The following is a 25,662-nucleotide window of genomic DNA, read 5'->3' as shown; positions in this document are numbered from 1 at the left end:
ATTGTGGAGATCGTGTGATAGAACACAGCCAGCAAATACTGGGGATCCAGAAAAGCACATAGATCACCTACCTGCAGAAAACAGTGATTCAAAAACCAAACAAGGAGAACCTCAAGGCACATGGAGATACTAGTGAGGTCAGAACAAGAAATGGTCAAAGCCAAAGCAGATGAGAATGGGAAGACATAGCATTCTGATCTGTACCGAACCGACAGCCCATTCAGATGAGGAAGACACAGGTGTCAGTGAGCTACATACAGGGCAGTAGTCAAAGGCATGTCTGGCAGGTGGCCACTGCCAGAGCTGTAGTAACTGACAACAGGCAGGAAATGCATGGAGAAAGAGACCTTAATTCTGAGGGAGGAGTCACCATACAAATGGTAGATAGAGGTGTTCAAGGGGGCACAGGAAGTGAGATTCCCATAAGTGGGAGCTTGAACTGGGAGGAGAAGCTGCCACTAAGCACAGTAGGCTCCCACTTTTCCAGTTTCCCAGAATGTGGCTGGGCTCTTTATTCCAGCACTGTCAATCACCATACAAAACTTCCCAATATAGCAGATGACAAAATGATGATAGGACTGTCCAAGGTAGCACATGACATAGTCACAGTCCAATGACTACTAAGGAAATGGTGAAGACAAACGGGGAGGAAGGAGAGCTCCTGAGAGCCTGGAATGGTTGGTCGGGGAAGGCAGCAGAGAGAAACAGGCGATGCTCCTAAGTGAACAGTTCAGACACATGGACGCATAAACAAATCTGAACTTCTATTGGTAGAGCAAAATGGATTATTCAGTAAATGGTACTGAAACATACAAAATAATTGAAGTTAGATTTCTGCCTCATACCATTTGCCAAAATAATTTACAAACAGATAAAATATTTAAATGTGAAAAATGTACTAGAAGAAACCATGGGAGAAGAGGCCTTCTTCAGTAGGAACACAAAAAACCCAGAAGATAAAGATTAATAAATGTAACTCTTTAAATTGAAATTTTTCTACATGGTAAAAACACCATAAACGAAATATTAAAAAGACCAATGACTGAGGAAAATAATTGCTACTCCTATCACAGTTTATAAAGAACCTCTACAATTCAATAAGAAAAAAAACCCTCAGAGACCATGAACCAAAAATTCATAGAAAAGGAAACATAAAAGGGCCCTGGACATATGAAAACATGTTCGATCACATTCAGAATAAGAGAAATGCAAATTAAAATTTTACTGACATACCATCTTTCACTACTAGGTGAGCAAAGATTGAAACGTTTAATGACCCTTTGGCAAGAGAATGGGAAAACAAACTCTCACACACTGCAGGGAAGAATCCAAATTGCTATAATCTTTACAAAGAGCACTTTGGTAAGAACCAAACAACATGTAAAATGTACAACCACTCTGATTTACTAAATTCATTTTTAGGAATTTGCCCTACAGATAATCACACACGTGCAAAATGACACACACACAAGAATTACACTGCAGCATCATCTGTAATAGCAAAAGACTAGGCCCACCAGTATGGGATTGGGTGGATAAAGTAGCATCCAGAGAAAAAAGTATGATGCAGGCATTAAAGAGAACACACCAGTTACAAAAACTGCTATGAAAAGAGAACCAAGATGTTTATGTAAAAGAGCAAAATGCAGAATAGTTTGTGTAGTGTGTTACTATTTGTGTAAAATCATATTAAACATTTGTTTGCTTATACAAACAAAAAATGTCTCTGAGGTATACAAAAGAAATTGGTAGGAGTTTTGCTTCTAGGGAGGGTAAGTGAGTAGGAGGGAACTCCACTTTCCCTGTATACTCCTTCATACTTTTAAATTTATACTGGGTATAGGTAAGGCCCATATAATAAAATAAACTTTAAAGTTGCATCCTTTTTTTTTTTTTTTTTTATGATCCAGCAGTGCTAATTCCGGGAGTATATACCCAAAAGAATCTCAGAGATATCTGTACTCCTATGTTCACTGTAGCAACAGCCCAAATGTCCATCAAGAGATGAACAGATAAAGGAAATGAGGTATATACACACAATGGAGTATTGTTCAGCTTTAAAAAAGAAAACCTACCCATGTGTGATAACATGGATGGACCTGGAAGACATCATTGCTAAGTGAAATAAGCCAATCACAGAAGGACAAGCACTACATCCTTCCTCTGATATGAAGCATCTAAGATAGTCCAAGCTATAGCAGTAGACAATGGAATGATGATTATTGGGGGGTTAAGGAAAGGGGGATACGTGGAATTACTGTTCAATGAGCATAAAGTTACAGTTACACAAGGTAAGTTTCAGATACCTGCTTCACAACATACTGCCTGTAATTAACAATAAGGTATTGCATACCTAAAAAATTGCTAAGAGGATAGATATCATGTTAAGTGTTCTTACCAAAATTCATCCCTTATTATCCATTATTCCTCCCTGGGGTTGGGGTGTGGGTGTCATTACTTATATCTGGGCTTATGATCCACAGTAAGTAGGAAAAACTCTGCTGGGACAACCCTATGAGAAAGACCATTCCCAAAGTCTTATAAGGGCTCTTCACATTAATCTGTAGAACAAGCAGGTGACTGTCACCTGTAGTAAACAATGGTACTACTACAAGTGGAAAGGAGAACAGAATCAATGCTTAAGGTGCATGCTAAACCCTTTAGGTTTTAGCTCAGCATGTCCATAGGGAAATCCTCCCTTGGCCCCTAAAATCCGGGCCTGAGGTTCCTCTAACATCCTCCCACTGAGCCCTGACAGTGCAGGATGAATCTCATTCTCATGGACTCCCTAGTCCCAGCACAAGGGCTGATCACCTTAAAGCACCTTCAGCCCCAGGCCCTGGACTAACTGCTCTCTCACGTTCACTCAGGAACTGCCATTTCCGAGAAGGCCCACAAGATGGAGAAGTCACTGCAGGGATGGAAGGAGAAGAGACCTGGTGCCCAGAGCCATAATTTGCTTGTGGTGTGGTCACTGTTTGCTTATTTGTTTCATTTGAATACTTGAACGTGAATGGTTCAAATGTTCCCATAGTTTTGTTTTCTTTCAAAAAGAAAATATTTAGAAATTCTCTGCTCAAACGTACATTTTCAAAATGGAAGCATTTTAAAAGTCTGCTTTCATTAAACAATTGCATCTTGTATTCCTGAGGGCCTTTGCAAACAGTTCTGGTTTTCTTGCTTTGTTCTGGCACAACTTAAGTTCCAATTTCATGAAAATTAATGCTGCACTCTCTGCTTCTAAGAGAGCCCTATTAAAGAAGCTGCACTAGGAGAGGTGGAGATGGATTAGTTTTAATATCCTTGCCTTAATTTTGTACATTGTTTCTTCAGCACTTCCTTTCTAGGTCAATTTATCATTCCAAGTTTTATTAACATCTAACACACTGTTACACTTGAGAAAAAAAAGGAAAACTCCAAGCTCACAATGATGCCCAGTTGCATTTCCAAAGTGCGCTGGGGTGTATGAAGGGACATTTTAGTTGGCCTGATTCACCTAGGACTTCAGAGAAGTCAGTCTTGTTTTGAAACCAAGGGACTAGAGTTCTAGAGCTCCCCAGCAGTGCACGGCATTCTGGCACAATGTTTATTAGGCAGGAGTATGCTCACAGAAGATGTGAGTTCTTATTGCAAAATGCAACTATTACTTATAATAGTTCAATATCTTTCCTAAGAAAAGAGTTTTCCTTTTGGATTTTAATAATATGTGGGTATATAATGCATCTCAACAATAAACCTTATAAATTCTACTGAAGTATATACCTCAGTAAAAATAATCACATAACTTAATAGGCAGAAAATACTTACATATGTGAAATCAGATTTGGGTCATATCTAAAGAATTCAGTTGTCAAAAATGTAAAAAAAGTAAACTATACAAAAATGTCTTTATCGTAAGTGCACATAAAGCACTTATCGTAAAGCAGCATAATATGCTTGGGCAATGGTGCACAAATTAGATTTGGAGTTGGGGGTATTTCTTTTTTTTTCCCCCCCACTCACAAAACATAAGCTAGCCAGGTGACAGTAAAATGGCAATACAGCCAGGCCCAGTGGCTTCCTGGTCTTAATGAAACCGCACATGTGATATTTCCAGTGATTCATCCATGGTTTTTCAAAGCCACACAACGTGACAGCGGAAAAGACACGCAAACATAAAGGGAGTGCTAAACTCTCAGCAGCCACTTTACTCACCAGAGGACGTGGTAGATGGTAAAGGTACCTGAGTCCCTACTGCAACAGTGTGCTGTGAAAGAGGAGGAGCTTAGAAGAGAAGCCACTCCTGCCACTGCTGTTCCCCAGCGACCGGGTCTCAGTGCCAAGCTCCCTGGGGCTTTATCCCAGGGCCTGCATCAAGCCAAGGGCTGCTGAGTTCACACCTCCCCCGGGGCCTCGGGCACATCTCCCCGGGTGCCATGCAGACTCCTCAGAACTTGCAGACCCAGGCTGAACATCCCCACCCCGAATTTGCTTTTCTTCCAGTACCGTCTCAGGTCCTTGTTTCTACTGTCCACACACTTGCACAAGCCCAAACCCTCACTCGTTCCAGGCAGTAGCCAAGTCCAGCCAAACCTGCTGACCCTCTTTCAGCCCTACAGACGCTGCCCTTGTAGGGCGTGGTCATCTCTCTGGGACTCGGATGCAGCTTCCCACCAGCCCCTGTTTCTGTAGCCTCTCTCTGCGGGCTTGTTCTATGCTGCTGACAAATTAGAATTGGTCACTTTCTGCTTCCAAACCTGAACAGCCCCCGTGGTCTCAGAATAAAGTCCAGCCTCCTCCCCAGGGTGTTCAAGGCACTCTGGGATGCAGCCCCACCCTTCCGGGTTTACTCCTTCCCTGGGGCGCTTCAGCCAGTCCAAGCTGGGAAGGAGACACAGGCTGGAGTCCTTCAGGAGTCTGGGTCCTGGACCTTCCAGGTCAAATCTGGACCTGGGTTTGCAGGGGTAGGAAAGTGGGCAGAGGCTGGGCCTTCCTCTTTAGAAGCTGAGAGGAGCATCCTCAAAGCCCAGGGCTTTGGTAAACCCGTGGACTACCTGGGCCTCCTGCCCTTTGTAACTTCCCAATTTCATGGAGCTCCAAACTATTCCCAACCAGGGAATGGCTAATTCACCTGACCCTTCAACCAGTATTTGCCATGGCTCTACCACAGTCAGGCCCCAGACAGGGGACAAAACAACGAATGGAGCCTGGTTCTAGTCCCTGAGGAACTGGCAGCCTGGCAGGTCTGAGATATGCAATGTCGTGTCAGTCAGACTCCAATATTCCTCAATTTGGCCTCAAATCTTACATCACATACGACAAGGGTCATCTCTATGGTGACCTCTCTAGGACTGCAGGTAACCTCGGCTGATCCCAAGAGGCGGTGCTCTAGGGTCAAGGACAGGGCCATGGATAGGTGAGAGTGTCTTCAGGGTAATCAAATGGTTACCTTGTTACTAAGACCTAACTTAGCCTGAGTGTGCCCAGCCCAGGGCCACACTGGCCTGTGGAATCAGAGCATTTGACATCGTGGGAGTTAGTTACATGACACCGTGGGAGTTACATATCATCTTAGGAATGAGCAGTGACATGTGGCTAGGCAAACAATATTGGACACCTCTTCCTCCTGGGGTTTAAGGTCTTGCCTGCCCTACAACCTGACGAAACTGCCAGTCTCCAGCAGTGCTCAGCAAAACACACTTCAGCATATGCGGAAGAGGATAAGAATGTGGAATACAGGTCTAGTTTGTTTTCAATTTGGGATTTGAGGTAAATGACTTCCGTGAATCACTCGTGTCTAGACTCATGACATGCCATCGTCCTCTGTGGGACACACATGGAGGGCTTCACACAGCACTCTCACATGGACTTTTTCATTTGCTCATCAAAACCACCCTCTAAGGTAAGGATTGGCGTAACTGAGATTTTACCCTCAGGGATTGACTAACTTCCAAAGTGAGTGAGTTGGAACCCTAACCGGTCTTCTCTAACTCAGCACTCTTGCCATGTAAGGATAACTGCTTCTAATTGTTCTAAAATTACAGGTCTTACCTTTCCCTTGTAAACACATCCTTACACAATCATTCACTTCTAGGAGTCATAATCAGTTAATTTCTGGTGGTCTGATACTCTTGCCAAGTTAAATTCCTTCCATGTACCCATACAATTCTTTTCTCTTCTAGTAGGTCCTGGATTAATTACATAGCACCTTAATGCGCTCACTACCTGCTCATTTACGTAGATCTAATCATTCAAAGGTAAAAACGGATGTGTATGAGACAAATCACAGAGTTTCCATAAAATCTAGAACAGTTTTTAAGGGATGAATCTAAACACTCACACAAATATTTTACAAGATATTTTTATATTTTTTATGGAAAGTGTGCAAGGGATGAGACCCTAACAACAATACACTATCACCTCCAATAAAATATATACTTAGTAAATAGCGTGAAAGAGAGAAAATATTCTTGCCTTTGGACTATATGAAGTAAGGGAAAATACTTCACATTATGGATTTTATTTATACTTTTTTGTTAACTATTCTTGATCAAATTGGTTCCCCTCACTTGAGGACCACAGCCATCGGCTGACAGAACTCACCTTTCCAGCCTGGCCTCCTGTGGAGGCGAGAGAGATGACGTGGGGGTGGTGGGCACACTGGGTCCAGATGGGGGTCTTGAGGAGTGGTAAGAGCTGTTGCCAAAGTTGCTGTACCTAAAAATGCAAAGGTTTAGGTTGAGGGGGAAGGGATAGATACATGAGTGTAAGTCAATAAATAAATAAGATTTAGCAAACCATCTTAATTTTTGCAAAGAAAACAGGTCTGGAAATGCTACCACTGCTAGTGATAATTCTAACCTAAAGAGATGTACTAACTGGTTTGTTCTGATCATTTCTCACTGGAGAAGTTTCCCAAAGTCCAAAACCATTAGGCAACAAGATTTATGACAAAGGGTTTAAACAAAACCCTCCCATTTCCTGTCTTTTTAGATGTATATTAAAATTAGTTGCTAACATCAATTATTAATAAAAATCCAAATGATTTTCATTCGAATCATGAGGATTTTTCTTGCTTCATCAGTGTTCTTATTCCATCACAGGTGTGTAGGAAATACCATATGATTGGCTAAAGAAACACCTTATTAAAAATTCTACTTTAGGTATTTCTGAATCAATTTCATTCATTAAACATAATCCCATTGCATGTTCAGTGATCAAAGAGAAACTGCCCCCAGGCCCTCGGGACTGGCCTGTGGCTTAGTGGTGTGTGTATTCATGTTTTCATCCACCATTTCCCCTGAACCAAAATGACAGCCACTAGGGTTTACACAAGCTTCGATTATTTCCCAGACATCTCTGACAAGTATTGGGATTTGTGAAATTCTAGAGTTTTCTTTCTGTTTTTCAGCATGGATATCCTTTAGCAGTTCATATTTAGCTATCATCACTCAGAACATTCCCAGAAAACAAATCATCATTTAAGCCCTTTCATGGGAACAGACGTTCATGATTAGTTACAAATAATGAAATGCAGAGAGCTTTGCCTCTCAACCTACCCAGCCACAGAGCAGGGCTGACTCCATCCCCTAAAACTTGTTAGGGACACTGTATTATCATGTGTGGGACCCCAAGAGCCACTATGATCTATGTGCACAAAGAACTTCCTACACATGGAGAATCCAGTTCAAACTCCAATCAACAGAAATCAGAATCCTTTCTGGAAAGCAACTTGATTGCAAAATGCATGTATCCTTCAACAGAGTAATTTTACTTTGGGGAAGCTAACAAAGAAATAACCTTATGGTTACTTAGACACTGAAAACGTCATGCATGAAAATACTCATTGGAGCATTATTTAGATCACGGTGAAAAACTGGAAACTACCCAATCAGGTAACAACGCTAAGAAAGTATGATACAGTATTCATCCATGGAATATGATGCAACCATTACAAATGACCAATTTTGAAAGTGACAATATGGAAAATATTGACATACAGGCTGAATGAAAACATAAGGATATAATATTATACACAGCTTGACTATAACTGCAAAATATTTTCAAAGGTCAAAAACTATGTTCAGGAAAAAAGTATAAAAATGGGCCATGTTTTAAAAAGATGGAACAAAGAGACAAAATTTCAGTTTTCAATGATAAATTCCATTATTATAATGGAAAATATTTACATTGCCCAGATCTATCCTGCACCCCTCACTCTGGTCAGCGTGGCTGTTGTTCCCCCTATTTGTTTATTTGGTTTCACATGTCAGGTTCTCAGTGCCAGGCACTCTGCCAGGCGGACGGAGACTCAGACCACAGCATTTTACTCCATCGTCCTTCTCTATTAACACACAGTCTTCGTGGGAGTTGCTTTCAGGGTGCTCATTTTCTCTTCCCTTTAAAAACCTAACACTCTATTTGTCCAACAGGTTAAGTGTTTCTCCACGTGATTGGTTTGATTTTTCAAGAGGGCTCCCAAACCATAGGAAGCTTCGTAGAAGGCAGAAAAGCAAAGGATGAAAGGAACATACAAAGAAAGGATGAAAGAGAGAAGGGAGGGAACACTAATGAGCAAAGAAAAAGAGAAACTAGACAGCAACCACAGTGACCAGGGAAAGGAAAGCAACAAGGCCCCAGTGCTGCCCCTCATGGCTCCGGGACTGCTCCAGCAGCCACCCGGACACTCAGCTTGTCATCCTACCCCAGCAGCTAAACTGACCCCCTTCCAACCACAAGCGGACATCCTGCAGCATGTTTTAACAGGGTCACTTTGCTAAAACTGTGCCTAAATGACGTTATGGAAATAAAGCAAGCATAATATGTTTTTCCTTACTTTGGTTTTTCTAATGGTTAAACGATTACTTCAAATGTTTCATAGTCTGCCCAATTTTGCTTCTCAATTTCAGCCAAACTAACTGGATCATACAATTTACCGTGTGTGTGTATGGGGGGGCGTCTTTTTAATGACTAACGGGTTGGACTCTATTATAACCCATTTTATTGTAGTCAACTAATGAGTAGTCAAATCTGTGGCCACACAGACCCATGAAAACCACAGCAAGTAAACATCAGAAAATTCATTAGGTTCAAATAATATTTATACAGTACTCAAATTTCTGCCAGATGATTTTGAAAGTTTACAGACTCTGCTCAGTTAAATCAAAATCAATCTCATTCACAAGCATGTGGCTGTTTTTTGAAATTTACGTGTATATTTAACTGGGCAATTTATATGTTCTATTGCTCCCATCTCCCAGAACTGTAAATAGTAGTGATGCTTGCAGACCAAGTGGGAGGGACCTGCGGCCCAGAAAAGCCCCATTAGAGGCCGAGACGGTCACCACAAAGTCCAGGATCACCATCACGGGCTAACACACTCTGCTGGGAAGATGAGGTTGCCAAGGTATTTTTATTCCAGTCAAACGTACAGCTCCTAACTTGCACAGAGATATTGTTCTTGGAGGGTATAAGAGTCATGTTGGATTCATTCCACAAAAATTGTGTCAAAGAGCACAACCAATCCCAGAATTTTAGACCTAGAAAAGAACTTACAGTTTCAAGATATTCAAACACAGTTCACAACTCCTGGAGGGGTACACAAAGCCATTCCGGGAAGAAGAAGAAATGGGTTTTCAGATCCTCAAGTTCCATATCTGCTTTCTTAAAATAGATTAGCCTGTGCTGCTTCAGGGCCTCCCCGTTCCCCTTCCCTGCCTCTCCTTCCACAATTGCCTTCCACTTCTAGAAACAGAAAAACTCTCAAGCAGACTGTATCAGTGCAGGGCACTGCCTTGTGCTGTAAAACCTCCGAGGTGCCAAGCAAAGGAACAATCTGGGAGAGCATCTCTCCTGAGGAAATTCCCTGAGAAATACTGAGGAAGGAAAAGGCATTGCTTTATTTTTCCAGGGACAGACTAGGAGCAAGACCTCACTGCTTTATCTTACCTACCTGAGAATCAGACCCAGAATTGAGGCAGTTGTCAGGAACACATATAAACTTATTTCAACTGAAACATGAAGTCAGATCTTTTCTAACAAAAATTAGGTTAGAAATTAGTCCTCATTTGAGGACTAGCTTTGCCAATTAGGCCTACGTAGTATTCTCCATAATTCAATCAGTTAAATCTGAAGCCCCAAGGTGTTGACAAAAATATAAAGCATATATACAATAGGCAAATTAGATCCTTTACAACTATTTAAACTTAAAAAAACTTTAGAAAGTCTACTTAAAACTTTGAGGGAATCTTCAAAATTCTTTTATGTTATATGTAAGCAAAAAGGGTTGACGGTCACAGTTCTAAATTAATCCTTCTATTTATTAGATGAAAGGTCTGATGCTAATAAAAAAGACTAGTCATTTTCGTGGTATAAAAGAGCTGCCCTCCAGGTCCAGATCCTAGAATCCTTCTTTGAAAACAAGACCCAGCTTCATGCCAGATACCCAGGCTGGGGTTCTGCAAACACAGGCTCTGGCAAAAGCATTTTGGTGATAAGGACTTGCCTAAAGGATCCCTGGCAAGGGTGTGGCAAGCCCGGTGAGGAGAGAGCGACAGACTGCCCAAAAGACAGGCAGCAGCACCGTGGACAGGTTAGGACCCTACTCTGAAGCAGGCCACCGGAGGGGTTGAAACCACTCCCCCCCTCACGAGCTGTTCGACTCTGGCCAAGTTACTTAGCCTTTCTGTGCCTCAGTTTCCTTGCTGTAAATAAGGGCTAGTGATAGAATCCTATCTCTTAAGGGTTAAGTGATACTTTAAAGCACTAATTTCAGGGACAATACAGGACCTAGCTCATAATAGCCAACATTTACTGAGCATTCGTTATCATCATTCTAAGATAGGAGTGGCTATCAGAATGACCAACTATTGATTTTGTTCAAAATATAACCCCCACAGTCCCCCATTCCCTGGTTCCTCACTCCAGCAGAGAGCTCCTAATTCAGCCAACAGTGAAGGGCAGCCACACAGACAGGCAGATGGCAACTGTTACACATTTCGTGGGGAGTTCTGACGGCAGAGGGACTCTGCCTCATCTCCAGCTTTTATGATAATTTAAGTTTTCATAGTTAAATAACATAATTATGTTCATGCCCCTTGAAGTGGTTCAAACTGTAATTGTGTGCCATCTTATGGGATGCTATAAGAAACCTTTGGAAAGAAAAATGTGTAAATTAGAATACAATACAGAAAGCTATAGAAAAGGGAAAAAAAAAAAAAAAAAAGACACCCACCTATTAGAAGAGAAAGACCGGAAGTTGTAGGGCTCAGAGGCAGAATATGTGCTCAAAGGGACAGAATCAGAGGAACTGTCAAAGAAAGGACAAGCCCACTCACAATGCTACAGGGAAAGACGGCAAAGCACTTTGCTGCATTCTGCAGGTCAAAGACAACTTCATGCCAGATGGGTGGGTCCAAGATGCACAGACTTTGATAGACCATGCGTATTTTTTAAAACTCTACACTTAAAAATCCCTTATTAGTTATTATAACAAAAGATCTGCTTGTGGATGACCATTTTCTTCTGCATATTATCTAAATACTGGTCATTATTTAGTGAGGGGTCAGCAAGTTAGTTTATACCCCGATGCTCCCTGCTCTGACTCAAATCCCCACGAACACGGCAGCAGACAAGCCAAAGGACGCAGTTAACAGGCTGTGTTCTCCCCGGGTTAGCCTCAAACAAGCCTCCGTGTGGGCACATCTACCTGTTTTCCTTCTGGGACTCTGCTTCCTTTTCCTTGCTGGATAAGGGAGAGTCCTCAAAGTCATAGGAGAAGAGGTGGAAGGGGCTGTGGGGCACGTAGGGCAGCTTGTCTATGGTCGGTGACGACTTCAGGGAGGCAGGTGCGGGGGAGGAGGGCCTCACAGCCCGGGCAGGGGCAGGGGGCAGCAGGAGGCCAGGCCGGGTGGCTTCAGGCGCAGAGGACCCACTGCACGGAGCGATCCCCCCCGCACTGCTGGCTGGAAGCGGCTTTCCCTTCGACGAGGCATTGGCGACAGCTGGGAGGGCAGAACTCTCCGGAGCAGCATCCTTTCCAGGAGGGCTCTGCTCTGAGGCAGGGCTGGCCTCGCTGTGGGCCCAGCAGGGAGGAGAGGAAGAGAAGGGAATAAAAGAGATTGGGGAGAGGGAGCAAAGGTTAGGAAAGAGAGAAAGACACGTAAAAACCCCACTACTGGGCTATTATATGGCCACTTACTTCAGAGTCCAGCTGCGTCTCCCGAACTGCAGAATAAGAGCCTATCACCAAACACTTTGGTTTGCTCAAGCAATCCTGGCTCGCCCATCTAGGAGGCAGGACTTACAGGGTGCCAAGGAAGCATTTCCCAGACCAAATCTGGTCTCTGGGCACATGGAGGCCTTTGGGAAGGGATTTCATGGACCCCAAAAGCTCTCCTGCACCTGCCCACCCCCCTAAGTTTCTCCTTGCTGGTTGTGTGGGCACCTGAATTTTCACAATTGAAATTCATCTCTTTGTCTTGGTCAAATAGAGGATCTGTCCTCCTGCAAACAAGCCCAGCCTTGAGGAAGAGGTATCTCAAAAAGCCATATACTTCAGTAACTGCTTTCAGAGCCTTTTGTGCAACCAAGTACGGACAAGAGAAAAGGAGAGAAATGCCGGCAAGGCGTGCAAAGGGCCACAGGGAGGGCCCCGGGAAAGGAAGACAAACTTCACCCCTTTCCTGCTCTCCCCAGAGCTTACCACTAAGCCTTTGTCGTCTAGACTCCTTCAAACAGGCCTGAATCTACCACGGTTAGTTTTAAAAACTTGTCTTCAACACACAGAGACATAAATGGTGACGGTGACGGATGCATTAATTAATTTGACTGTGGTAATCACTACAGTGTACATATATCAAATTGTCACATGTCACATTGTATACTTTGAATATATACAATTTTTATTTGTCAATTAAATATTTTTATTTTACTCTATTTTTATTTTTTATGTCAAAGTATTACGGGGGTAAAATATTTTTGGTTACACAGATCACTTCTATAATAAATATTTTTAAATTTAAAATAAAACTTTCATCTTCAGGAAGCTGGATTTAAACATTTAGGTATTTTTTTTTTTTTTTGAGATAGGGTCTGGCTTTGTTGCCCAGGCTAGAGTGAGTGCCGTGGCGTCAGCCTAGCTCACAGCAACCTCAAACACCTGGGCTCTAGCGATCCTCCTACCTCAGCCTCCCGAGTACCTGGGACTACAGGCATGCACCACCATGCCCGGCTAATATTTTCTATATATTTTTAGTTGTCCAGCTAATTTCTTTCTATTTTTAGTAGAGACGGGGTCTCGCTCTTGCTCAGGCTGGTCTCCAACTCCTGATCTCAAACGATCAGCCCACCTCAGCCTCCCAGAGAGCTAGGATTACAGGCATGAGACACCACGCCCAGCCACTTAGGTATTTTAATACACACCTTTATAATATGAGAATCTCTGTGAAACTCTGTATTTTTCAAAACCATAGTCTCTCTCCCAGGGAGCTTGACTCCCAGCCATAGCTATTTGGGCAAAGGTTTGTGACTATTTTCTTTCCTACCTCAAATGCAGAGCTCCACTTGTCTATAAGGGCAGGGACACACTGGCTTCCTTGGGTGGATGGGAGGATGGCCCAAGACCACACTGCAGTGTGCCCAGAGCACTGTCACCACGTCAAGCACACACCAAGTGTCAAGCACACACTGAGCAGAAGCCGGCAGGAGGTGGGAGCAATGGAGACATGGACCCAACAGAAGGAAGGGGAAATCTTCATGCCCCTTTAAGGCCTCATAGTTTTGGGCCAGAGAACAAATAGCACCAGGATCAAGGTTAGTGAATACCTAGGTACTGTCAAGATTAAGCTCGGGTGTCTAATGTGCACACCTTTACTTCCTAACACTGAAAAACCCAACTGGTCTCTAGTGAAGGATGCCCTCCGGCCTCAGTCGGCATAGTCAGGGACCCCGCGCAGCCTAAGCCAAGCACTCATCTACCTGTGTAAATAACAACACACCTTCAACAGAGATGCCCTTCCCAGCCAGATTCTTCCATCTGGTCTGTAGGTGTGGAACCCTGTGAACACCTGAGGGTTGAAGGCTTTGTGCGGGTGTGGGACACAACAGGCACGCTGAAGCAGATGTGGAGCCACACTAGTGTTTTATGGAGGGTCTGCGTCATTTCCTGTGGCTCACTTTTGACATATGGTGGGACTAGCAACCAAACACGCTCCCTCCCCAGAGCAGCCCTCGCTAACAACTCACTATCCCCAAGCATGGCAGAGGGGTGCAGGCCGGGACTCCGTTGCACGCTGATCTTTCTCCTCCTCTCATCCATCCTGAGACATGAGGCTAACTCTCTAACCATCAGCTTGTTTCTTTCTTCTCTCCACACTCTGCCGGCTGCTTCTCAGACATTTCAAAGTGGGGAAACAATCATTTGTTTGTCAGTTCAGAGAGGATTCTATGACCCTCCGGCATGGTGGGAGTCTTTCAGAGCATCAGCTGAGCCCCCACAAGAACTTGTGTGTGCACTGCTAAGCCTGGGAGATGAGGTGCTGGCAGCAAAGAACCCATTAACTTGTACATTGGCAGAAGGAGGACTTTACTCAAATTCATCCAAGATCCTTTTGATTTTGCTTATTCACAGGAGGAAAAAACAGTAAAAATGTCTGTTTACAGTGGCAATCAATTAAGTGACAAAAACCATTCAATTTTAGAATTATTTTCGAATATTGGAAAATGAAATTACCCATGAGTAAATTTTTATTTTTTTATACAGACATCATTTGGGGAAAATACCTGCAAAATTTTAAAATATCTGCAAGGTACCTGTGTCTCTTAACATTGCCTGAAGACAGAAAGAATGCACCTTGCCGAGGTGAGCAGAGAGGACAACAAACTCCCCAAAAGGCTGCTGAGTTAGGTTAGCTGTTCTGGGCATGAAAATTAAAAACAAAACAAAAAACAAAACAAAACAGAAATTTTTGTTATGCTGCATGGGGTGAAAATATTCCTGTCCACTTGGATGAAAAACAAACCTGAATCATTAATACAGTAGTTACCCACACATTGTAGCTAATACTGTACTGATAAAATCAGGAAGAAGGGAACACATGGAATTCTTACTACCATGCTAAAAGGACTAAAATCTTAGCAGTGTTGAACCTTTTTAGTCATTGTCAATCTGTCTGAGCTAAAGCACTTAATTGAGAGAGGGAAGAGGGGAAGTGATTTTTCCATAAAGTGTGGTTAGAAAGGCAGGATTTTAATAAAAGGTGCAGTTCTCTAAGAAAAACGTGCTCAGCTATTTTTCTACAAAGCTAGGCATTCTGTGGCTGTGTGTGCAGCGTAAGTAAAGGTTTGCAGGGGGAGGCAGTGAGGAAGGGAGGCACTAGAAGGCAGTGTGAACTATCCCATCAGGAAGGAGCCTCTGGCTTTTCACGTGAGCTTGGGAGGCTCCAGCCCTTGGTACCTGTCCTTGCCCCAACAGGGGGCATCGTCCTCTCTCTCTTCCTCTGAATTGGGCTCCGTGACTGGCTGCTCCTCTTCCTGCTCCTCCTCCTCATCCCTGAGACGAGGTCAGGCAAAGAGAAATGCACACAGAGACAAGATGGAAAAGAGAGATGAGCATGACAGACAAACAGGAAGATGAAGCAGAAACAAAACAAAAACCCAGCCGGCTGAAATGAAGAGAGTGCTCAATCTGTCAGGAGAAGGGAGACAGTTCTGAGACGAGGAACTTTAAATGTAGGGTGGAGATGTGATAACCCAGAAGAGGCCAAATTTCTTTGTCAAGGTGGCTGGAAGCCACCATCCTGCACCCCCACATGCAATCCAGAGAAGCCTCTGGCCCCCAGCAGGCCTTCTACGTGCTTTTTCTCCCCCACACAGAGTCACCCAGCAACTGTTCGTGCAGCAACCAGAGTCCTCACACTGTCACCGCGCTGGAAACCACTGATGAGAAACCACCGAGGGCCAGGCCGCTCTGGCATGGTCTGACCCCGTGGCTCGCACATGGTTTGGGCATGCCACCCCCTCATTCTCCGTGAGTGTGGTTCAGGGGGCCAGATCCACCCCTACTTCCAGGGTAGGTACAAAGCTTAGACAGAGCCAAGCCATGTCGCACCTGGGATTTCTCCTGGTGCCTTCAGGGATGGCTCACTGTGGGGACACTCTGAGTCTGGGGCTGCTGCAACCCCTAGAGTAAGGGAAAGCTGCCTGTAAGTGAAGCCCACCCAAGAAAAGCCGAGTTGAACGGAGGAGAAATAGAGAAGGCCATTCCCATGACAGTTTGTTAATTTCCAAAAGTTCAAAAATCTCGCTGTACTATTGATCGGGATATTTATATACAAATTTAAAGAACTGACATCTTTACATATTGAGTCTTCTAATTCATGGTCATAGAATACCCTGTATTTATGCCTAATCTTACTGTAACCTTCTTTAATTTCTCTTAATGTTTTAAATTTTCAGTAGAGGTCTGAGCTGTCTTTTATTTGTCCGTATAAATTTGGATGCTACTGTACATGTTATCAAGTTCTAAATTTCACTTTCTATTTATTTGTTGGTGGTATATAGAAATAAAATTGATTTTTTGTAAACTTACCTTGTATCTAACAACTTTTCTTAATTTATTAAAATACTTTTTATATAGATTCTCATAGATTTCCTATGTAGACAATTGTTTCATCTTAAAATAATGATGGTTTCATCTACTCCTTTCCAATCCATATGCTTTTCTTTCTTCTGGCCCTATTATACAGCATCATGACAGGATTTCCAACATGATGTTGAATTGACGTGGTGACTGATGCTTCCTTTTCTTGTTCCATATTTCAGGGAAAAGAATGAGGCTTGCCGTAGATTTTTTTGGTAAATAATCTTAATCACATTAATGAAGTTTCCTTCTAGTCCTAGTTTGCTAATAATTTTTGTCATAAATGACTGTTAACTTCCATCAAATGCCTTTTTTTGCATTTGTCAAGACAATCATATGATTTTCTCCTTTTTTCTGTTAAAGAGTTACAAAGCCTGCTTTTTTAAAAAGAAAAAAAGTTAAACCAACCTTGCATACACCAGGAATAAAGCCCACTTTGTCTTAATATATTAATATTATCCTTTTTATACACAGCTGGATTCTATTTGTTAATATTTTATTAAGAAATTTTTACATATCTCTTTTGGAAAGAGATTGATCTATAATTCCCCTTTCTTATAATGTGCTTGTCAGATTTTGGAATCAAAGTTACGCAGGCCCCATAGTTCGGTAGGTTGACAGCTGTGTACTGAGGAAGAGATGGATCTGGAAAGAATTAAAGTAGAAGATTTGGCTGAACTTGGTGACTGAGTAGATGCAGTAGAAAAGGAAGACAAAATCCCACGCTTACTTGTCTTAGGAACATGGATTGGGGGTTCCTCCAACAGAAACCAGGGGGACAATATCCCTCCTGTAATGCCAGAAGCCACCAACAAGCACTTTCGAGCTGTCCTTTCAAGCTTGGCACAGCAGACCCTCAACATGCCACCTTCTACCAGCCTCAGTCCTTGTTTCCTCTACCTGCTCTCACAGCAGCCAGGTGAAAACTGTACCCACAGCCTCCAGCCTGAGACAACCTTCCCTCAATCAAACCAGGAGTTTGCAGATGTTATTCCTTCTGGAATGCCCTCCATCTTGTCAACCCACGAGCCTCTCCTCTTTAAAACAAAACACTGAGTTCCTCCCTCCAAAATGACTTGATTCCATTTACTCCCCTAGGTGGAGATGGAGAGGCCAGGCTGCCTGAGTTTGTCCTCTAGCTCCGCCTCTTCCTAACTGTGCGACCTTGAGCCTAACTTCCCTCATCCCTATAAGGGGTAGTAATAGTACCTACCCTCCTAGAAGGATTGCACCAATATGTAAGAGCACTTTGACAAGGCTTCGCACATAGTAAGCACACCAGTTTGTTCCAGCTCTTAGCTGTTATCACCATCCTAGAGCCCTCTGTTATCACCTCTCATCTCCCCAAACCAGTGGACTCTCAGAGCTCTGCTTGACCCCCTGTGTTGGAGGGCACAGTACTCTGCAAAGTGTTCTGCACCCCTGACAGACAGCAACACATTCCCTTTCAGCAATTCCCTTTTATAACTTCACAGTGACTAGAGTTACTCCTCCTGCTCTGTCTTTTTGATCCCTCTCTCTTCCACGTAGCTGCCCCACAGATGTTTGAAGACAGCTATCCTGACCTGCATCCCAAGCTGTCTCCTCTTTGAGCTCAACAGCCTCAGATCCTGCAATAAATTTGCACATCACGTGTGCATGTTGTATCTTTGCTGAACCCAAAGGCAGGCAGCAGCACCCTCGCTCACTGGGAGGGCCACTTCCAGGACGCCCTGTGGTCAAAGCACTGGCCTCGCCCCAGAATGCAAAGGGGCAGAGAAGGAAACAACCTCTCGTAGGGCACATTTTTTCAATGATTTTATTAATATTTAGTTCCAGCCTATGATAAAAATCAAACAGTATTTTTTATGCTAATAATATTGAAGAATTAAGTTTGAAGAATTAATTCAGACAACTTTGCTTTTTCCCAAGCTAGATTTTCTTATAAAGTATAACTTAATTTTGTTTATATTTGTGCTAAGGAATTCTAGGTGTTTGGCCTTAGGCTTTTAAATACCTCTACAGGTATTTTGCTTATTTTCGATTGATAAGGAGTTACTCTAGGGTACAGGCCTGTTCTGAATCCATTAGGTATTTTCTTTTTCACCACAAATGGTCCCAGATTTGAGGCCACCCTTTTTATATTCGAAAAGCAACCCAGAGGCTTGCAGTCTGATTCTGTACAGCATCGTTTCCATCAAAGTCAATTTAACTTCCCCAAATTTGGGTCTCAAGCTAATGTCAGGTTTCTTAGGCTTTCAAACACAAACAAAAAGGAAAATGAATGTTGCCGAGCTGTTTCAAAAGCACAATAGAGACACTCAAAACAACTTTAAAGCATGTTCCAGGACTAAAGCAATCAGGATCAAAGTTGAGCAATTAATTGGGAGAACGTATTTGTCATACATCCAACAGATACAAGCTCAAATCAAGAATATACAAGATATATTTTAAAAATCAAAAATGCAACTGTAAAAGTGGACAAAACATGTGAACACAGCCAATAAACTTGCATGAAGGGATATTTTAAACTCACTATAAATCAGAGAACTATAAATTAAGGCCACAAGGAAATACCATTTTTTATCTACTTGGCAAAATCAAGAAGTCTAATAATACCAAGTGCTGAAGAGAATGTAGGTCAGCTACCTTGTACATACTGCTGATGAGAGTGTGCACAGGTATAACCACTTTGGCAAAATAATTGGCACTATCTTATAAATATTCACACCATGACCTAAAAGTGGCATTGCTACACCCTAGGGCAGTGGTTCTGAACCAGAGTGATTCTGCCCCCACACCAGGAGACATCTGTCAATGTCTGACATTTTTAGTTGTCACAACTGGGGCATGGGGAGGGAGTGCTATTAACATGCAGTTGGTTGAGTCCAGGGATGCTGCTAAAAACCCTACCATGCATACGACTGCCTCTGCAACAAAGAATTATTCAGTCCCAAAGGTCAATAGCACCACAGTGAGAAACCTTCCCTAAGGATACCGAAGCACCAGTGTACCAGAATACGGGTCTGAGAACGTTCTCAGAAGCACTGTTTGTAACTGTCAAAGGCTGGAAATGGCCCAAATGCCCACCAACAGGAAAAAGGACATAAAGGTTGTGGTAAGTTCCAGGCAGTAAAAAATGGATGAACTACAGCCTCACACGACAGTAAGAATGACCATCAGAGGCATAATGTGGAATGTAGAAAACAAGTCCAAGAAGGCATAAGTGATACATTTTTTATAAAGATCCTAAAAGCAAAATTATATGTTGTTTAAATGTACCTGTACGATAATACTAAAACACACACACAAAACCCCACAAGACAATGATAAACACAAACTTAAAAGTGTTGGTTACCTAGGTCTAGGGTTGGCAGAGTGAGAAGCACACAGACAGGTGGTAAGTTAGGGGTAACACTCTAGTTTTTCAGTTAGGTCATAGTCTCATTGATGGTCTTTATAGTAATAAATATTATATAAAAATAAACTAGGAGATTGCCATACACAGACCAATGATGACAGTATGTCACGAAGCAAGAATTATGAGTAATCCAATTCTGTACAATTGGGATTTTTAAAATAACAAAATAATTTTTTTCTAAAAAAGCAGTCTAACTTTGGGCTAGGGGCTTTATCCCCTTTTATTCAACAAATATTTTGTTGAGCACTTACGTGCAAGATGCTGGGGTACAGTGCTAAATACGGTCCTCGCTCTTGGAGTCACAGGGAGGTGAGGGGGAAGACATTAAACAACTCATTGCACCAGGAAATATTCAACCCAGGTGGCCTATGTGCATGGCCTGGAAAGACTTTAGCAGAGTTGTTAACGTGCAATTCAGAGGACCAAGGAGGGACCAGGAAACAAGATGAGATTTTGCACATGACATTCCCCTGCTCAACATGTCTGCTGACCTAGGATCAAGTCTAATTTGTCTAGCTAATCTCTCATCCCTTGCCACCTCTCCAACTTCATTTCCACTCTCCCTTCACGGACCTCTCCACTCCAGTCTTAATCAGTCTACTGATCTATCACTTCTCCATCCACACCAACGGCATGTCAACCTTGGAGTCCTTGCAGGAGCCGTTCTTCCCGACTCGAGTTACTCCTCCTGCTCTGTTTGTCCACGAGACCCGGCTCATGGTCCCAGCTGCCAGGGACATCGGGTAAGTACTAGCTGCCTGTTGCAGTTCCTTGGCACTGTGGACCTAGCACAGTGCTCACCACAGAGGCACTGGCTACACATGATCAAAGAACAAGTGATAATTCCTTGTAGATGACCTCACAGATCTCCCCACGTTGCAAATAAGGAAGATGAGGTCTACAGAGGGTAAGATCTGACCCTTGCCAGTAAGAACTCGCACCTCCTAACATCTAGGCCCTAGTCCTTTCCGCCATGCCAGGCTACCCATAGAACTGAAGCAGAATCTAAACTGGTTCCATCATTGTATTGTCACTGCACTGTTGCTTCTTGGCAACAGTCTCTGGAACTCTGCTTGTCAATTCTCCTCTTATACAGCACAGTCAAAAATGATGCCAGCTGCACAGCCCACTGGAGTATGAGACAAGGCTGCTGTGGCTCCCAGAAGACCAGCCCAGGGCCCCAGTCACCCCAGACTTGCCCAGCTGTCCTATGGGCTTGAGGGGATCAGTGTCTTGACACAAGTAGGACCCATTTATGGCAACTAGTTTAAGGTTTAGATAAAATGCAGACATTTAAAATGTCCCATGTATTTCCATAAAACGCATATGACACATAATTATATGAAAAGTATTTCATAGAAATAGCTCGTTAAATTTATGATAAAGAAAGTGCCCCCTTGAGCTCAGTCTGCATCACTCTGCCTTACCAAATACTTAAGCTGCAGTTCAAACTTAGCCTCAGTGACTCATACTTTCTATTAACTTAAAGGCTATTTCTAGGTTACCAAGGGCATAAGATGAGATTTGAAAACTTCCAATTAGCAATCTTAATCAGTTAAGACAAATATCGGACCAACTGAATCAGTGATTTCATTTAAAAATAGTTTTCTTATCTACCAAGGGAAAAAAAAAAAAAAAGTTCCCTCTAAAGATTTTTACCAGCCAAGAGAATGAAAAGACATCTAACAGAGCCCAGCTGTGGCTCTGATGTTTCCATGGTGAGAACCCAAAGTTGACAGGAAAGTATTTATTATCCCTGTAGCATGCAAAGTTTAGTAGGAGTAAAAAATACAGCTCATGGATCCCAAATATACCCAAAAAACTGTTCTATAGGCCAGAATCTCAATGCATAAGCCATTATTTTGCTATTTTTTTTAGAATCAAATATTCACGGATCCAACTACTCCATTTCTGCTGAAACATGGAGTAGTTCAATACAATGGAATTCAAGTCTGCAGAGTGTAAACATCAATAGGAAAAAACACAATTAGTAGCTGGGGTTGCAGATTTATTCAGGTGTAAAACAAATTAATCCAGTGATAACTACAAACTAAAATGCCTCACTACTTTGTGTATACCTTGATTTTGTGTTTAAAAAAAAACACCTTTATTCTGTCATAGATACTAGTTAATTGCTTTAACTGTACCTTAGAGGTCTGAGAGAGCAAAAGAGGACTAGGATGTAGGTAGATTGCATTTCTCTAACAACTTCTGGAAATGACAGGGACACCAAGCATAGTCCCAGGCTGAGTCCTGAGACACTGGTCAATCCATGATCTATTTTATCTCACTCATAAAGTGGAACAGCAGGATCAGAACCTCCATCCCTGGTGTTCTATTACAGCTGAACATGCAAAATTATGTGGACATTAGACATATTCTCCCACTTCTAGAATTTGTACAATTACTAATCTGTGTGTTTTCTGGTCAAGCTCGCTTTTAAATGGAAATAACAGCACTTCTCACACATATTCTATTGTCTTGTGTTTTTCCAAAAGGGAAGGGTACTAGAGAGTGCAAGACTCAGAAATAAACAAGAGACAACATGTATGTTTTTAAGAAGCAGATATCAATTAAAACCACCTGAGGACAATCGTGTTTCAGTGTATGACAATAATCTTTTTAATTGGTGACTCAGTTTGATTTGAGAACTTGTAATTGCCTTTTCACATGTTTTGAACTTGAACATACCCCCATCAACTCTTAGTATGGCAATCAAGTACAGAGAATTGACATCCAGATATAAACCCCAAATCTTCTATCTCAGCCAGGGTTTTCCAACAACCTCGTTTTCTATTTTCTACCCTTCAGTTGTGCTATGCCCTCCAATTGCCAGCAGCCATGCAGACTTGTGTGGGTAGCGTGTGCTTTCTACTTCAGTCACTATCTGCTCCTAGGGATGTCAACGAGAATGAACTGTATACGAAGAAGGCAAGAGGAAGACAAAACAGAGCAGCGAAGGGTCAGAATTACCCGCACAGACCACCGCCCAAGGAACTAGATGCGTGTCACAGGTGTGCATGCGGCCCTGCACACTCACACAGTGCCCATCGGGTCTCTAACAGGTTTGGGCTCACCCGCTACAGGAGGGAGGTCCTGGAAGACCCAGTAATGAAGGCGACTGACTCTCTTTATGTCTCTCCACGCTACTGGCAACCTCGAGCCTAGTGAGTCACACTGTTGACACATATTATGTTAAAATGTGAATGCTCAGGCCCTATTTTTGGAAATTGTATTAACCTATTCTGATGTGAGGCCGGAGCATGGGTTCTATCAGATATTCCGCAGAGTTAAGAACACTGCCTCAGTCCAAGCTACCCATGGTTTTCAGTAGCTCCGCATCAATAGCCACCACTCACGTCCCTGTTTCCCCTCTCCCTCACCTCCACTCTGATCCCGCCAGGCAGGCAGCTCTTCAAATGTGCACAGCTGAGCCCCACGTGCCAACTGACAACCAGACTCCGTGCTGCGGTTGCCCAGGCCCTGCAGAACCTGGCCCGCCCTCTGTGCGACCTCGTCTCTACCCCGAGCCGCCTCTGTCTCCCTCCGCATGCTACAGCCTCGCCTCTCAAGATGCCTATTAGATACCCAGCAACACCAAGCCCTTGTCCTCTTTGCCACTGGACACGGTGCTCCTGGGGTCTCTTCTCACCCCTTCGGGATTGAGCCTAAATGCCTGCGGCAGCGTCCTGGCCCAGCCCATCCCACCATCCTCTTTTCTAAAGAGTGTTTTTAAGTGACTGTTTAAAGGAATTCATATTCCTTTTGAGAAAGTATCCTATTGCTGATAAAAATGAAGTTGCCTTTGGCCAGAGATAACTACTGTTATAAATTTGGTGGGTAAACTTCTAGTTAAAAAAAAATGAAACGTATTACTCTGTAATCTTTATACACAGAAAATGATCTGGCAAGTATGTTGGGACTTCTGGTTTGTGCATGTCTTCTAACTGCTGGCTGCATCCTTCCTGCGGACAGTTCACGCCACTCCCAGTTGTTTCCTACACTGTGTCGCTAGTGACATCGTAATGGCTCTCCCTGCTGGTGTCCTTGAGCACTTCTGTAGGTTGTCCTCAAGGGTGTGTCCTTATATCCCCGATACCCTCTACCACACAGCCCTATTGCTTCCCTTCAAAACCCCTTGTCCAAAGCTACACATATTTACTTGCTATCCATATTTATTTACACACTGTCTTAAGAAACCATAAGCTTCATTGAATCCTCAGACCCAAGCATATGGTAGGCATAACAGAAGTTGATTGAATATGAATTTGTTCCTTTAGTCCCAAGAGTCAGTATTTCTGTCTCAACACAGTAATTGTAATTGCGACCTTCATAATACATCAATACTAAGAAGTCTACTAACGTAAGTCTACTCTGAAATAACATACCCAGTATTAGGGGTTTCTTTTCTAGAGATTTGGTAGCTTGCTCATTTACTTATAGACACGAGCGCCACTATGGATGTGGACCCAAGTCTACAAACACAAACTAAAACAAAGGTAGCGTTCAAGGTGCTTCATGATTTTTTTTTCTCTATTTCGTGAGAAAAATTATTTACTGCTCTACTTGGAAGGCAATTCTGCAAAGGGATAGGTGAAAAAATACAGAAAAAGAAAATAGGCTGGGCACAGTGGCTCATGCCTGTAACCCCAGCACTTTGGGAGGATCACTTGAAACCAGGAGTTCAAGACCAGCCTGGGCAATGCATCGAGACCCAGTATCTACAAAAAAAAAAAAAAAAAAAAATTTTTTTTTAAATGAGCCAGGCACGGTGGTGCGCACCTTAGTCCGGCTTCTCAGGAGGCTGAGGTGGGGGGATCACTTGAGCCTAGGAGTTGGAGGCTGCAGTGAGCTATAACTGCACCACTGCACTCCGGCCTGGGCAACAGAGCAAGACCCTGTCTCTTTAAAAGAGGAGGGAAAAAAAGAAAGAAAAATAGCTTCTCAAGTCAGTATTTGTTTCACTTCAGAAGGCTGTGACACCCCCACCCCTACCTGCCCAGTCCCATCCAAGGATCCCTGGGAGACAAAGGCCTGCACACAGCAGGCCCTGGCTGGCCACTTCCTCGTGGGGGCTCGCCTCTAATCAATTTTTAATCTCATGTTTATAAAAGCAGAACCGCATGGCTGGAAGAAAAGCCTCAGGAATGAAATTATTTCTCTGGGGCCACGCGAATACCGTAATTGGGTATTCCTGAAGTGTGATATAATTGTTTCTGGATTCCTCGCTGAGCTATTGTGTCTTGGGGAAGTACACTCTGTCAGGACGATCAAAGGCATTCAGGCTGCAGAGAACTATCCAGGCTTCCTTGAGCTGTTCAGGGCACTGTCCAGGGACCAGAAGAAGCAAGCGTCCCTGTTCTTTGCTTCACTCTGCCTTTCAAAGCTCTCTTCCCCCTTGGGGGCTCCATCCACTCATTTATTCTATGTACTTAAACTCTGCACCTTGTGCCCTTATGCTAAGCCTTTCTACATGGGCCACTCCTTCAATCCTCACAGGAACCTCAGAGGTAGGTATAATTTGTACCTTCATTCGCAGATGAGGCACTGAGGCACAGAGAGGTTACGGAGTTTGCCCAGGGTCACACAGCCAATAAGCCAAGATTGAACCCAGGAAGTCCAGCTCTAGTGTCCACGCTGCTAA

At 43.1% G+C, this 25,662-nt stretch overlaps 1 protein-coding gene across 13 annotated transcripts in view; it reads right to left on the bottom strand.

Annotated features, from left to right (window-relative positions):
• The window catches only part of FHOD3 (formin homology 2 domain containing 3), a 423,570-nt gene that overhangs the window by 101,165 nt on the left and 296,743 nt on the right, over positions 1 to 25,662 (bottom strand). For 4 of the 13 annotated variants that reach the window (XM_045527658.1, XM_045527659.1, XM_045527661.1 and 1 more), the window contains exons 11-14: positions 15,434 to 15,529; positions 11,687 to 12,052; positions 11,213 to 11,287; positions 6,583 to 6,696 (exon numbers count right to left, since the gene is read on the bottom strand). The exons of 2 other annotated variants lie outside the window; for them this stretch is intronic. In XM_045527658.1, coding sequence (XP_045383614.1) covers positions 6,583 to 6,696; positions 11,213 to 11,287; positions 11,687 to 12,052; positions 15,434 to 15,529 — 651 coding nt within the window. The remainder of the gene's footprint in view (positions 1 to 6,582; positions 6,697 to 11,212; positions 11,288 to 11,686; positions 12,053 to 15,433; positions 15,530 to 25,662) is intronic. 7 more of the 13 variants (XM_045527665.1, XM_045527667.1, XM_045527664.1 and 4 more) reach the window with 3 other exon arrangements.

Source organism: Lemur catta, chromosome 16 (genome assembly GCF_020740605.2).
Source record: "Lemur catta isolate mLemCat1 chromosome 16, mLemCat1.pri, whole genome shotgun sequence".
Taxonomy (NCBI): Eukaryota; Metazoa; Chordata; class Mammalia; order Primates; family Lemuridae; genus Lemur; species Lemur catta.
This window is presented reverse-complemented; position numbering and strand designations above follow the sequence as displayed.